Source organism: Hyperoodon ampullatus, assembly GCF_949752795.1.
Source record: "Hyperoodon ampullatus genome assembly, chromosome: X".
NCBI classification, from domain to species: Eukaryota; Metazoa; Chordata; class Mammalia; order Artiodactyla; family Ziphiidae; genus Hyperoodon; species Hyperoodon ampullatus.
In genome coordinates this window covers 15,242,269-15,257,816 of record NC_136913.1, presented here as the reverse complement: position 1 = coordinate 15,257,816, position 15,548 = coordinate 15,242,269, and the positions used below count along the sequence as shown (strand labels likewise).

Below are 15,548 nucleotides of genomic sequence, written 5' to 3'. Positions count from 1 at the left end.
CCCCAGTTCAGGCCCTGATGTGACCAAATCTGTACTCAGAGCTTAAGCAAAGCTCCTGAAAATACTCCACCCAGCTGTCTTTAGAAGTCACTCTGAACCCTGGCTCCACAGAAGAATCACCTGGGGAGCTCTGAAAACCCCCCCCACGCTCAGGCCACACCCCTGAGACTAATTTAACGATAATTTCTGCAGGTGGCCCCAGGTACTTGTATTTTTTATTTTGCATTTAAAGTTACCTAGATGATTCTCAAGTGCAGACGAGGGTGGGAACCAAAGCCTGAGAAAGATGACTTCTGTAGGCATCCCTCAGGAGTTCCAGGTGAACCTGAATTCCAAATGTTTGAGTTTAAAGAGTGGCAGCTGATTAAGACTCGCTCCCCATGCATAGGCATTTATGTCTTCATTCATTCAATCATTCAGTCATTCATTCATTCATTCAACAAACATGCTCTGAGTACCCACAAGGCCCCTCAGTGCAGGGATTACCAGATGCCCCTCCCTTCCCCTTGGACTTGCAGACTGCTGAGGAAGACAGACAAAAAACTTGTCAAACCTGTAAAGGAGTATTTACAAACTCTGATAAAAGTCCTATGAAGGAGCAGGCAGTGAGAGAGAATAAAGTAGGGAGGGGCCTGCCACATTATCTAGCATTAGGGCCCATCCAAGGAGTACCTCATTCCCTAGGGATGTGTGCTTTTTAAGTTACTATTTACTCTTGATTAGGCATTTTACAATACTGAAAGGGTAGATATTAACTTGTAGAAAACTGTTAGCTAACAAATACTTCTTGTCTGACAGCAATGCAAATGAATTTTATCTTAGAAAACAGTATAATAATCCAGTTACAGTTTTATTGTGCTGTAGGGCATTAATCAATTTTATATGTAATTTAGCAATCTTATTCCAGCATTCTTTCTTTCCATGACTATAAATACTTCTGACTTTCTTGAACCAGCTTTACTACATGCTGGTTCCTTTGTTGATGAATTAATCTGACAGGACATACTTTAGATAGGATGGTGGGGACAGCCTCGGAATCCTGAAGAATAAGGAGGAGGAGCCAGCATGGGAAGGAGAGAGGGGAAAACAGACCGCTAGCAACCCAACACGTCGACATAACATATAGTCTTTCCTACAACAGGAAAAGAGGTGGCCCAGAAATGGCTAGAAGGCCAGTGAGGCTGGGGGACAGACTGCAAGCAAGAAGAAGAGGTTTGAGATGAGGACGGAGAAGTAGGCAGAGACTAGGTTATGCAGGGCCTTAGAGATCAGTGTAGGGACTCCGAACATAGCACTATGTACAACAAGCAACCACTGGGAGGGTTTCAAGAAGCTGGATAAAATGATCTGGTGGCTATTTTGAAAAGATCACTCTTACCGCTGTGTGGGAAAAGAGACTGGAGTAGAGAAGAGAGAAGGCCAAGAAACCAATGACAAAATCATCGTGGTGCTCAGGTGTGGCTGCAGGTGGCCTGGTCCAGCAGAGGCAGAGACATGGAGGGAATGGGCAGTGGATTTTGATGGATTATATTGTGAATGAGGGAAAGGGGGGAATCAAGAAGGGCTTCTAGGGCTTCCCTGGTGGCGCAGTGGTTGAGAGTCCACCTGCCGATGCAAGGGACACGGGTTCGTGCCCCGGTCCGGGAAGATCCCACATGCCGCGGAGCGACTGGGCCCGTGAGCCATGGCCGCTGAGCCTGCACGTCCGGAGCCTGTGCTCCGCAACGGGAGAGGCCACAACAGTGAGAGGCCTGCGTACCGCAAAAAAAAAAAAAAAAAAGAAGGGCTTCTACCCACATGCTGTGCAGTGCAGCCAAAAAATAAGAAAAAATAAATATCAAAAAAAAAAAAGAATGGCTTTTAAGTTCCTGGCTTAAGCAACTGCATATGGTAGGGGTATTCAGCAAAATGGGAACGGCTAGGGGTTACAGGTTAACACACACATACACACAGGCACATGTCATTCATGAAATAAGGGTATGACTCTTACAAAAGGAGGGGCAGACTCACAACTCCTTGGGGGTGACAGGGCCTTTTAAAGGTAGTAGCCTTTCAGGTTAGGTTCTCAGAGAGCATTCTCTTTGGCCTTCAAGGTTTGTGTCATCAAACATTAAGCTAATGGATTTCAAGCAACAAATCGGAAAATGCTAAGTAGCAGCTCAAAGTTTGGCCCAGTCTTGCCCTCATCCTTACTCAACATATGCTGACTGCAAATAACTATCATTTAATAAATCTTTAAATGAAGGAAGGAAATTCAGAATTAACTCTGAGTAGACTTAAACCCTCAGAGGTAAAAGGCAGCATCAGGATTTATAAAATACAATGGAGAAAGCCTTGTATTTGGGAAAAGGGTTAATCCTTTACACAAGTGATAACTTAGTCCATCCCTTCCACCCCCTCCCTCCAGGAAATTAAGCTGTAGATCTGAGCACAAATCAGGTAAAAGACTTCAGTCTAACCAGATATAAGCAACAAAGGTGTCAGAAGTTTATTCTTTTATACAACAAAGCAGCTCTTAACTCTTCCAGAAGATGAAGTTGGGGGATACTACAGTAAAGCTTAATGACCGTTTACAATGGAATGGAAACTATCACTGCCTACCACAAATTGAAATTCAGTGAGCTGTAACTTTGAACTAATCACAGCAAATGAATGATAGCAGTGACCATTAGACACCAAACCAGCCACTGAAATAATACTTCATCATGAAACCTATTTTGGAACCAAATTTTCTAATACTGAGGGATGCTTTGGGGGTCAGATTTTTTTTTTTTCCCATTCGGAAAACATCCAGGATTACAGATTAGAGTCAGCACCTTACTAAACAGAAAGAATCATCCAGAAGAGGCTACTCTGCATAGCAATGAAGAGCATGGGAACTGGAGGCTGAGCTCCTGGCCAGAGCTGGTTAGAACGTTACAATCCTTAGGCAAGTTACTCAACCTGACCCACCGCAAAGCAGGAAGCGAGCCTTTATTCCATTAGGCACTGAGATTTCAATGGTACTTGTTATCACAGCTTATCGAAGGCAATGGAAACTGACACAATTATCTAATTTAGGTAGATGTCATGAGGACTAAATGAGACAGTGTCTGGCACCCACTAAGCCTTTAATAAAGGTTAGCAGGATGATTGCGGCCTCCTGATGGTTAGTGTAAAAAGGCTTCATTTCCCATAGTCAAGCGATCAGAATGTTCTCTGCTATTTGCAGCTGTCATGGACTAACCATAAATCCTCAACCCACGTCGAGGTCCACCAGGGACTTCAGAGAACAGGTAGGAACAGCTGAGTGATTTTTATCTCAAAATGAGGAAAAGGACAAAGTTCCTGCATAGCTCTGTGGCCATAGGAAAGTAATTCATATCAGAGTGAACTCAAAAAGGACCTCAGCACATCCACTGAATAATCACCTTCTTTAAACAGCCTGGTAAAACCAGTACTGAAGCAGTGCAAATGATGCTAAGAGTTTGGGGCTTTACTTTTGGTTTAAGTGCTCAAGTATGTTGTGGGTTGGGGGCAGGGACAGCAAGGTAAGAAAATGGTAAATCAAAGCTTTGAGAAGATAAATTCATTCTGCAAAACTTTTGGTAGCCCCCGAGTACTTAACAATCATGAAAATAGTGCTTTGGGAATTGGGAGATTAAAAGATGATCATACCTGACGTGCCTGGCAGGGAAAGAAGAGAGACAGAAGGGGCAGTTCCACTCAAATTCTCCCAGTTACTCAGCCCTAACAGAGCCTTAAACGACATTATAGATTCCTCGAGTGGAAAATTAAACGGTCTTATTATTTGCCACAGGCTCTAGAATCCCCATCCCAACCTCTGCCCGCTAAAGAACGAAATCTATTTTTAACTGCAAGTGAGTTAAAAGGAACTAATCTCAGGTCACTCTCTGAATTTTTTTCTCATTAAAAAAAAAAAACACTAAGATACCTGGTAAGTTTTATTTTACTTTAAAGAAGAGTTGGAAGAAAGGAAAAATTCCACAAATGCTTATAGAACAGGCCTTAAACCCACTAAAAATAGTTCTCACAAACAGGAAACCTGTCATGGATAATAAAATGTATCAATGGGAGATACTTACCACATTTAATACTCTCTATCCGCACGGGGAGGCCAGACTGTGCTGCAGCAATTAATTTCAGGGCAACGTAAAACTGTGTTGGACCAAAATAACCAACCCGCTTGACACCACAGAGTTCTGTGATCTGAAAACAGACAAGAGAAGGGATGCTGAAAACTCCATTTCATAACAGCAAAATGAGACAAAATAGATTATGAAATCTCAAGGATTTCATGGGGTAACTAACCAAAAAGTCCCTGGAGAACCTACGGGTACACGCTGGTTGGATTCTTTTTCCTCCAGTTTGCACGGAGGTTTTCAATTTGGATAATTCAATTCTACCTACGCGTGATGTTTCAGGACTGGGTGATTATTCCTCCTCTTTCAAAGATAAAAATAAAGGTGACAAAAAGATGGCTGTTAAGCTTCTTACAAAACAGTGACTTTTTCAGGGGGTGGATTGTAACATACAAAGTCTAAAGTCTAGAAGTCACTGGGGTGAAAAGAGAACAGATTAGTCATAACGACTACTTGTGGATTATCCTAGTTGATCGAAATTAAAAGTGAGTTCATTTTTTTAATGATTTTTTAATTAATTAATTTATTTAATTTATTTATTTTTGGCTGCGTTGGGTCTTCGTTGCTACACATGGGCTTTCTCTAGTTGCAGTGAGTGGGGTCTGCTCTTTGTTGCGGTGCGCGGTCTTCTCCTGGCGGTGGCTTCTCGTTGCAGAGCACAGGCTCTAGGCACGCAGCTTCAGTAGTTGTGGCTCGCGGGCTCCAGAGCGCAGGCTCAGTAGTTGTGGCGCACAGCCTTAGTTGCTCCGTGGCATATGGGATCTTCCCGGACCAGGGACTGAACCCATGTCCCCTGCATTGGCAGGCAGATTCTTAACCACTGCGCCACCGGGGAAACCTGAGTTCATTATTTTTCAAGTTCTCAAGCAAAATGATTTCCTAAACATTAAAATTACATCTTGAGTACACACTTCAGAGAAAAAAAAGTAACATACACACAAATATTATCAAGATATTGCAATCTTTCATTTGCAGACCTTAAGCTAACATGATATGCCCTATTGGTAGCTTAAAAATAACATTAAATATTCAATGACTTTTTTTGGGGGGGGCTGCGCTGGGTTTTTGTTGCCTTGCTCGGGCTTTCTCTAGTTGCAGTGCGCAGTCTTCTCCTCGCAGTGGCTTCTCTTGCTGCGGAGCACAAGCTCTAGGCGCGTGGGCTTCAGTAGTTGTGGCTCACAGGCTCTAGAGCGCAGGCTCAGTAGTTGTGGCGCATGGGCTTAGTTGCTCCACGGCATGTGGGACCAGGGCTCGAACCCATGTCCCCTGCATTGGCAGGCGGATTCTTAACCACCACGCCACCAGGGAATTCCCTTCAATGACTTCTTTAAAGTTACTTCAAAGTAACAGATACTCAAAAGTTCAAATAATAGTAAGTGGGGGTGAAGAAGTAAGAAGCACCCCCACTCCCTGTGCCCCAGAGGAAAACACTATACATTTCTTCTAGAAATGTTCTCAGCATATATATATAGCACACACCTGTTTTTCTTGTTGCTTATTCAAACTTTATGAAAATAGAATACCACATACTATTTTGCAACTTGCTTTTCATTTAGCATCATCCCCTGAATATTTTTCTCTAGCGCACAGTTAAAATTACCGCTTTAACAACTGCATAATATTCTGCTATAAAGATACACTGTGCATTTTTTATTATTCTTAGTTGGTCTTATGGATAGAGTTTAGATTTCCTATAATTAACCTCACAAACACTTTCAGAACAAACTATAAACAGACACTAAGTAATCTGAAGAAAATTCCTATTAAAATTCAACTGGGATGTCAACAAAAAATAACAGAATAAGGGTCTCCAAAAATTCTCTCCCCCATCAGAGCAATGAGAAACCAACTAAAATGGACACAACTCTGGAAATTAACCAAAAGTCTGCAGCAATCCGGGGAGTGTTTATTCAAGAAAAACAGCTGAATCTCAGGAAGAACAGCAAGCTTTGTGGCATTTTAACTGGCCTTACTTCCATTCTCTCCCACCCGCATTCCAGGTATTTTCACTGTACTGCAGGCAACCCCAGCCTGCAGTCACAGTGAGACTGGCAGCCACAGAAGGAGTCAGGACAGAGCTGGGCTTCTTGGATGTGAAGACTAGTGTTTGTCATCAAACTCGGGTAGTTTTTGGCTATTATTTCTTCAAATATTTTTCTGGCCCTCTCTCTCTTTCTCCTGCTGGTACTTCTGGTACTTCCAGTAGCCCACAGTCCACCTCTCCTAGCCCTAAACTATGAGCTGGGGTTGGGGGGAGTGAGTCCTGTCTTCTCGGCTAGACGCACCGAAAACAGAGCCTCCACCATGTGGAACTGGTGGGGGTGGGGAGAGGAAGAGGTCATGGCTCAAAGGCTGCTGGCTCACTGTTCTTACTAAGATTTAGGAGATTTTCTTGAATAAATGTTTCTACGTTTGCTGTATGTCTTCAGGTCAATTTCCAGAGACTTTAAATGATTATCCTTTACAGTTTTTACCAGTTAAGAGGCTGTTTCACTGGAAAGAGGATCTGCTGAGTTTCTCACACTGCCATTCCAAAGTCTCAACCCTCCCAGATTCATTCTTTTTTTTTTTTTTTTGGCGTTACGCGGGCCTCTCACTGCTGTGGCCTCTCCCGTTGCGGAGCACGGGCTCCGGACGCGCAGGCTCAGCGGCCATGGCTCACGGGCCCAGCCGCTCCGCGGCATGTGGGACCTTCCCAGACCGGGGCACGAACCAGCGTCCCCTGCATCGGCAGGCGGACTCTCAACCACTGCGCCACCAGGGAAGCCCTGAACCTACACTTTTAACCACTACACTGTCCTGGCACACATTCCCTTACTCTGAACACTGGTTATAAGAAAGGCAACTTGAGAGAATTAGTAAAGTAGAATACAGAACAAAGGAACCCCCCCTCCACTGAACACATGTAACAAAACATGTAAGAAAAAGATGTTGATGTCTCTTTATCCAGTGGCTATATATGCTGAGTCACTCCTGTAACAGTTACCAAATGCTTAGCATATGCTAAGAACCGTGCACCTTTAGAACACCCTCTGAACGTTGGCCCTGCCTTTTACTAGATGTGTGATCTATGGCAAGTTACTTAACCCCTTCGTGCCTCACATCCACATCTATGTAAATTATGTAGCTGATCCGTAGGCAGAAAAAGGACCCATTTCTTTGATCAGTGTTCGGAGCTGGTGGGTGATGGAGAGTGAAGGTTTGTTAAGCAAAGACTAGCTAGATGTTGCAGTTCCTTCCATCTTTCTCAACTTCTTTTCAGCTATTTTAAGAGATAAGCCTATGAGTATAATTTCAGTTCTACATGGTATGACAATATTTATTTTAAAAATAATATTAATAATTTATTAAGAGCTTATTTATTTATTTAATTTTTTTTTGGCGGTATGCGGGCCTCTCACTGTTGTGGCCTCTCCCGTTGCGGAGCAAAGGCTCCGGACGCGCAGGCTCAGCGGCCATGGCTCACGGGCCCAGCCGCTCCACGGCATGTGGGATCTTCCCGGACCGGGGCACGAACCAGCGTCCCCTGCATCGGCAGGCAGACTCTCAACCACTGCGCCACCAGGGAAGCCCCAGATTCATTCTTGAGTGGAGAAGCAATAGGGTGTTATGGTAAAGAGAACAGTTCTTGGAGTAAATGACTTAGGTGTGAATCCTGGCCCTAGCACCAACTGGCTACCTGTATAACCTAAGGCAAGTTGCTTATCTCTTGTGCCTCAGTCTCCCCTTAAGTGTAAACAGGTACTTACCTCACGAAGGCTAAAGTAGTAGTGCCCACAATAGTGTCCATTCAATAAACATGCCATTGTCTAATTTTTTGGTCTACTTGTTTATTTTGTTCCCATTCTAGCTGCAAATTAGAATAACCTGAGGAGCTTCTGAAAAATAAAGAGACCTAGCCTCCACCCCCAAAGATTCTGCTTTAATTGGTCAGTGGTGTGGCCCAGGCATGGGTATTTTTGTAAAGCTCTCAAGGTAATTCTAATGTGCAGCCAAGGTTGAGAATCACTGCTCTTTGGTAATCTCATTCTTTCCCCAGGCTTCAGTGACCATCCAAACGCTAATGATCACCAAACCGCTCTCTCCAAACCTAAGAACTCAGATACTTCATGCACTTTTCCAAAACCGTACTGGACATCTCTACGTGGACACCCTAAGCCATCTCAGACATAACATAAATTAAATAAGCCCTACTCACTTGCCCCTCCCCACATATCCTTGAACCTGCAGATCTTCCAGCAGCCCTCGCCTCAGTTGCTGGCATCAACAATTCCATATCCCAAATCAGAAACTTATCTTCGACGCTAACCACATCCACATCTATCACAGAACCATCTGCCAAATCAAGGCTATCTTCTCCTCTGCCATGCCTTAATCCTTCCTAATATCTCACCTGGCCATCGTGACATATTTTATTTTTTAATAGAATTCACACAAATTACTGTACAGGGACAGGTTTCTTTTTTAAAGTGTGACTTTCATATAATAGTGCGTCAGTTTTCCTCAGGTGTACAAGGAGGCATCAATACTTATTATCAGAATTTGTTTCTAGAAGAAATGTTGCTCTTGAAACTTAAACTTTTTTCCAATAATTTATATATTTAGCTTTTTATTGAAGTATATCCCTATAGAAAAACATAATATACAAACAGAAAAGCATACAAATAAGTGTATGGTATGTAGTTAGATGCGTTTTCACAAATTGAATACAACTACATAACGAGCACCCAGATCAAGAAATAGGGACTTCCCTGGTGGTCCAGTGGTTAAGACTCCACGCTCCAATGCAGCGGGCCTGGGTTTAATCCCTGGTCAGGGAACTAGATCCCACATGCCGAAATGAAGATCCCGCATGCCACAGCTAGGACCCAGCGCAGCCAAATAAATAAATAATTTTTTTTAAAATAAATAATTTTTTTTTAAAAATGAAAGAAATCAAAACTTACAAGCCTCTAGAAGCCCCCCTTCGAAGCTCCTTTCAGTCACTACCCACCCTTCATCTTCCTAACTTCTAATACTACAGATTAGTCTTGCTTGTTTCTAAACTTGTTTGTGACATTCTTCCAAGCTGTTGAGTGAAACTGCGGTTCACTCATTTTTGTTGTCACTCAGTATTATTTATCCCCTGCCACTGGACATCGGTATGGTTTCCAGTTTGGGAGGGGCTTGGGGGGGAGTACTGAAAGTTCCAACCCTCTAACCATCTGGTCCCCTGGAAGCAGCCTCCAACCTTGTTACCTAGGGACTTTTCCAAAAGTCACCTCGTTAACATAACAAGACACCTTTATTGCTCTTATCACAGGAAATCCCAAGGGTTTTTGGAGCTCTGTGCCAGGAACTGGGTTGAAGACCAAATATATATTTCTTATTATAAAATCACATCACGATAGGCCATTTGCATGTAACTGATTCTCTACTAGGCTAAGCTCCATGAAATAGGGAGATGTATGTCTTACTCACCAGTTCCTTTCCCTGCCACGTTGATTATGCTTAATAAATAGTGGTTGAACAAATAATTTTCTCGAACCAGTCTCTCCTCAGCTCATCTTCCAACTCCAGTTCATCCTCCATAGTGCCTGCATACCTGCCTTTTAAAAGCTAACAATACTGTTCTCATGCTTAAAGGCATCTCAGCCTGGACCCCCACCACCTCAGGACAAAATTCTATCTTCTTAGCGCAGCATTAAAGTTCCTTCACAACCTGGCCCTGAGCAGCTTCTCTAGTTTCACCTCTGGACACACACATGCACACAATTCTGTAGCTGCATTCAGCTTCTCCTGCTTTCCCAAGCACATCCTGACCTTTTACATTTCTGTGCCTAAGGTACACGGCACAGAAGATGGGAAACTAAACAGCCTTGAAGTCAAGGTTGGTCAGGCTGAAATCTAGTTTCCTCATATATATTGATAAAATAGAGATATTGTCTCTCCCATAAGACTATGAGGGAAAAAATTAAATAATGTACTAAATGAACCTGATATGATGCTTAGCAGTGTTCAATAATTGTTGGGTTCCATCCCATTCACCTCGACCTAGAACATCCTCACTCCCCACTAGATTAAACTCAAACGTTACTGCTCTGTAGCTCCTTCTCAAGTCACCAGGTATAGTCTCTTTTCCCTGTGTACTCTCTGACTATTCAAATGTCTATAAATGTCTATCACATGATACCTTATTGTCTTGGATTTGCTCCAAAATAAAAGGAGGAAAAGGAGTAACTGGAGAGTATGGGTGAAACAAGCATTACCAAGAGTTGAAAATGCCTGAAGTTGGGTGACAGGTTTGTGAGGGCTCATCCTCCTACTGTGTATGTTCGTATACATTTTGAAATTCTCCATATTCAAGCTTTTTAATGTCTATTTCAGCACTTATCAAATATTATAATTATCTGCTCCCATTAAAATGTCTTCTCTCCAAGGGCAATGGGTAACTTCTATTTATCTCCTAGCGCAAGGATAGGCATACAGGATACAGTCCAAAAAATTCTCCATCAAGTGAATGAAGCAACCCTCACAAATAAAAAGTAAGTGAGTTTTGTTTTTTTTTTTCTGGCTGCATTGGGTCTTCGTTGTTGTGTGCGGGCTTTCTCTAGTAGCTGCAAGCGGGGTCTACTCTTCGTTACAGTGCGCGGGGTTCTCACTGTCATCGCTTCTCTTGTTGCGCAGCACAGGCTCTAGGTGTGCAGGCTTCAGTAGTTGTGGCCTGCGGGCTCTAGAGCGCAGGCTCAGTAGTTGTGGCACACAGGCTTAGTTGCTCCGCGGCATGTGGGATCTTCCCGGGCCAGGGCTCGAAGCTGTGTCCCCTGCATTGGCAGACAGATACTTAACCACTGCACCACCAGGGAAGCTCAAGTAATTGAGTTTTATAATACATTCCTTACTGTGAATAAATAAATTACACATCTTTGGATACAGGATTGCCTATACATGAAAAAAAACTAACATCATCAATATAGTCTTGCAGAGTAATTCCTTAATATTAAGAAATTGTAATCCTTGTGATATGAACAATTTAACAACTATATTTCAGTCAGTGTTAATTTATTATCAAGGTAAACTTCCTTTACCATAACTATCACATAGGACTAGAAAAGCTCTTAACTAAAGGTAACTGAAATTGCTGCTAAAATATTCACTATGATACTTCAAGACTAACACCCAGATCTGGCATTAGTAAACCGCCTCATTTACCTTGGAATCTGTCCTTTGCTCCCATATACCGGTAGAATCACTGCTTTGTAGCCAATGTAGAATATACACACATAAGTGAGGTAAGCCCATAGGCCACTCTTCTTGCTCTTTGTACACCAAATCTCCATGAGACATGCCAAGAACTTTCTGAAATAGTCAAGCCGCAAGGATGATAAATTATAGGCCTTTGGAACTTACATATGGAATCTCGTAAGCTTGAGGCTTCTCAGTCCAAGATGCAGGTTAATTCTGTAAGTTTTTTTTTCTTTATTGAGGTTCAAAATGTTCTAAGTCTAAATTCTCCATGGAAAAGTTCTAAATTGTGGGTAGAAATGTTTTAATGCAATCTAAAGAAAAAATTGTGGTGCTTTATCCCAGATACTCAACTAGCAGGAGATATTTTATGTAACTGCTCCTTCAAACAGTCCCAGTTGCCAAGATTTTCTCAAAATAAAGAAAAAATGAAAAGACTCCACTCCTCTTCTTTAGTCTAAACTCCAAACCTGCAACCCTCTCAGCTGGATCCATCTTAGGTTACACATTGTGCAAAGTTCTAACACATAACAAGAACCTATGGACTCATGTTTGTTTTCTCAGGTGGAAGGCAAGAGATGGGAAGAAAAAAAAAGGAATGGATGAAATCAACTTCCTCACAGCCTACAGATGTACGCTCAACTGTCGGGGTGCTGGACACGCATCAGAAAAATTCACTGACCATTTGGGAGGAACCTGGACCAAATTCTGGAAGAAGATGGAAGGCCACTAAAATAGCTTCCCTCCTACCTAATTCTGAAAGATTAAGTGGCTGTGCTGAGTAATCAGTCCACACCCGTTCCAGTTTGCCTGAAATAATACTTTCCTTCCGAGCTGAAATGTAATAAATTTTCAAAACTGTTCAAAGGTTTGAATAAGCTTCCTCCTTCAAGTATTTTTAAAGACTTCCTCAGAGAGATTTAAAAATTCAAAGTTCTGGCGTGAGGGGTTGGAAGAATTCTCCAAGAACATTAGCGGACCCCTATTTTCTATTCTCCCTCCACCACAGCTCCCCAAGTTCAGAGTCTCTGCTCACAAACCTACTCCTTCAAGTCCGGCCCCCAGACTCCTGAGACCTCACACACCATCCTCCACATTCCCTCCATGATATCTTATTAAAACAAGACCGCCCCCCCAACTCAAGCAGGCTTCCGGGGCTCCTCGTGCCCTTTCTTGTAAAACCCAGAGCCCTGACCATGGTTTTCAGGCCCTCCCATCTGGCCCAAACTACCTTGCCAACAAGCCTGTCTCCTCCCCTTCCTGCATCCAAGGCTTCAGCCACTCCAGATGCCAACCAGCCTCTCAACACAGGACAGCCATGCAGGCCTCTCGGCACCTGGCATGTCTCCCATCTGGAAGCTGGATGTCTCCCCACTTCTTTTTTGTTTGTTTGTTTTTAAATGTTTCTTTCCTTTCTTTCTTTTCTTTCCTCCCTCCCTTTCTTCCTTCCTTCTGCCTGCACTGGGTCTTAGTTGCAGCACATGAGATGTTCGTTGAGGCATTTGGACTTCTGAGTTGTGGCATGTGGACTTCTTAGTTGCTGCATGCAGACTCTTAGTTGCGGCATACATGTGGGATCTAGTTCCCTGACCAGGGATCAAACCCAGGCCCCCTCCATTGGGAGCGCTGAGTCTTACCCACTGGACCACCAGGAAAGTCCCCCCTCCCCACGTCTTTACCCACCAGACTCTTTCTTCAAAGACCAACCTTATCTTTGAAACCATAGTCAATTCCATTCTGTATTCCCATAGTCCTTTTCACTACTTTTCTGTCACATCACTAGCCTTTTAATAGAGCAAAATCACTATTCTGGTCATTGTCTCCCATGTACCCCATCTCTTTCCCATACCCCTCAAGTGCCCAGCACAAGGCAAGAGTATATCTTTATCATTTGTATCCCCCAGGACTTATACTTTACAATGCTTACTACATATTCGGTTGCTCAATGAATGTTTGTTGAATTAATTGGCTTTCACAGCCCATAGTACCAAAATGCTCTTCTTTCTCTCATCTTGTAATTACTTTTACAAGTGACTGCTAAATGGGCTTTAGTCATCTCACACCACAGAGCCCGAAGAGCTCCTGCAGGAATATAACAGAGTATTAGCTGCTCTGTCCCCTACCTGCTCAGCTAGGAGGGACCAGGCAGGGTCAGAGAATGAGTATCAGACTGCACCACGCTCTGCCCTGGCCCTTGGCCCCCTACCCCTGGCCCTCGGCCCCCTACCCCTGGCCCTTGGCCTCTACCCCGGGCCCTCCGCCCCCTACCCCTGGCCCTGGGTCCCTACCCCTGGCCCTCGGCCTCTACCCCTGGCCCTCGGCCTCTACCCCTGGCCCTCGGCCTCTACCCCTGGCCCTCGGCCCCCTACCCCTGGCCCTGGGTCCCTACCCCTGGCCCTCGGCCTCTACCCCTGGCCCTCGGCCCCCTACCCCTGGCCCTCGGCCCCCTACCCCTGGCCCTCGGCCCCCTACCCCTGGCCCTGGGCCCCTACCCCTGGCCCTCGGCCTCTACCCCTGGCCCTCGGCCCCCTACCACTGGCCCTCCGCCCCCTACCCCTGGCCCTGGGCCCCTACCCCTGGCCCTGGGCCCCTTCCCCTGGCCCTCCGCCCCCTACCCCTGGCCCTCCGCCCCCTACCCCTGGCCCTGGGCCCCTACCCCTGGCCCTCGGCCCCCGACCCCTGGCCCTCGGCCTCTACCCCTGGCCCTTGGCCTCACAATCTAGAACCCCTCAGTGGTGCTCCAGCCACTCAGTGCGCTAAAGATTCATCACGGCCTTCTGCCCCCAGCCTCCTTCTGCTTAGCATACCCCAGGAGACGCCAGCCTCCACAGAGGCCCCTCGAAAACAGAAATAAAGAGGATTTAAAGTACATGCGTATAAGCTGTACCTCAGCCTCTCGGGAAACAGCTGAAGAGTCAGGTCCACTGTCCTGGGTTTTCCTTTCCCACTCATGTAAACGTTCTAAATATCAAGAGGGACTTTCAGTCCAGAGGGACCTGGGTGAGCCACCCAAGAAAATATGAACCCCCAGGTCTGATTACCCAACATGAGGCGCCCCAGCACATGCCTAAGCCAAAGCCCCATCCCATTAAAGAGAAGACAGACATTCAGGGCTCACGTGTGATTTCAGACACGGAAGCCCACTAATACCTGAAAGTACTTATTAAAGTATCCTGGGCACCTCCCCACTGAAAGTACCACACGCAGTGCCAAGACAGGAAGTAAGCCATGCTGAACGAAACGACTTACTCTTTTCTCTCTCTCTCATCCCCCCCAACTCCCTTTTCCTCCCTCCCCCACCTCTAAATAGTTTACTATTCACCTACCAAGACAGGACTATTCTCCTACACTATCCCCCCATCATCACCACATCTGAGGGAGTCACCATTAGTATTAGCACACAACATATGGTCCACACTCTCATGTCCTCAATCGTCTTAAAAATGGCCTATAGAACTGAATTTCCTTTCTCCCATCCAGGATTTAATCAATGTTCATGCATTACATTTTTATCTTATGTCTCCTCTGTCTTTCCCTAATCTAAAACAATGCCACCTCTGTTCTTCATTGACACTCAATCCTTTCAGGAGTTCAGGCCAGTTGTCCTGCAGAATGTTCCACATTTTGGATTTCTGTTTCCTTGGGATAACATTCAAGTCAAACATTTCTGGCAAGAACACCACACAGGTGGTACTGTGATATAGTAAGAGGTACACAACAGTGAGGGGTATGTAATTTCCAAACATCCCACCACTAATTGCCAAGTTTGGCCATTTGGTTAAGATGGTGACTGCTAGATCTCTCCACTGCAAAAACATATTTTCACATAGTACATTGAGACCATTTGAAAATTTTATCCCCTGACAAATCAGCTTTTGACTCTGCCCAATACTAATTCCAAGTAAGTCTAGCTAAGTTACATCAGCATCTACAGAACTGGAATCTTAACACAAAAATCGTAACAAACATGGGGATGATATTTATTCCATGAGGTGGCTGTCCTTACCTCCAGTTTATGCACAAATAAATGCCACAACTCAGAAAGTTCAGTGAGATGTTCAAGGTCACAGGTTCAGAGCCAGTACTCAGACCTACATGTGCCTGGGTCCAAATGTAAAGGTTTTTCCATTACATCAGGGGTTGGAAAACTGATGCTCACGAGCCGAATCTGGCCCACTGCCT

General features: G+C 44.5%; 1 protein-coding gene across 9 annotated transcripts in view; it reads right to left on the bottom strand.

Annotated features, from left to right (window-relative positions):
• REPS2 (RALBP1 associated Eps domain containing 2) overlaps positions 1 to 15,548 on the bottom strand; it is a gene marked incomplete at its 5' end in the record, with an annotated part of 231,265 nt that overhangs the window by 159,011 nt on the left and 56,706 nt on the right. For all 9 annotated transcript variants that reach the window (XM_079727343.1, XM_079727345.1, XM_079727349.1 and 6 more), the window contains one exon: positions 4,086 to 4,209. In XM_079727343.1, the coding sequence (XP_079583469.1) occupies positions 4,086 to 4,209 (124 nt within the window). The remainder of the gene's footprint in view (positions 1 to 4,085; positions 4,210 to 15,548) is intronic.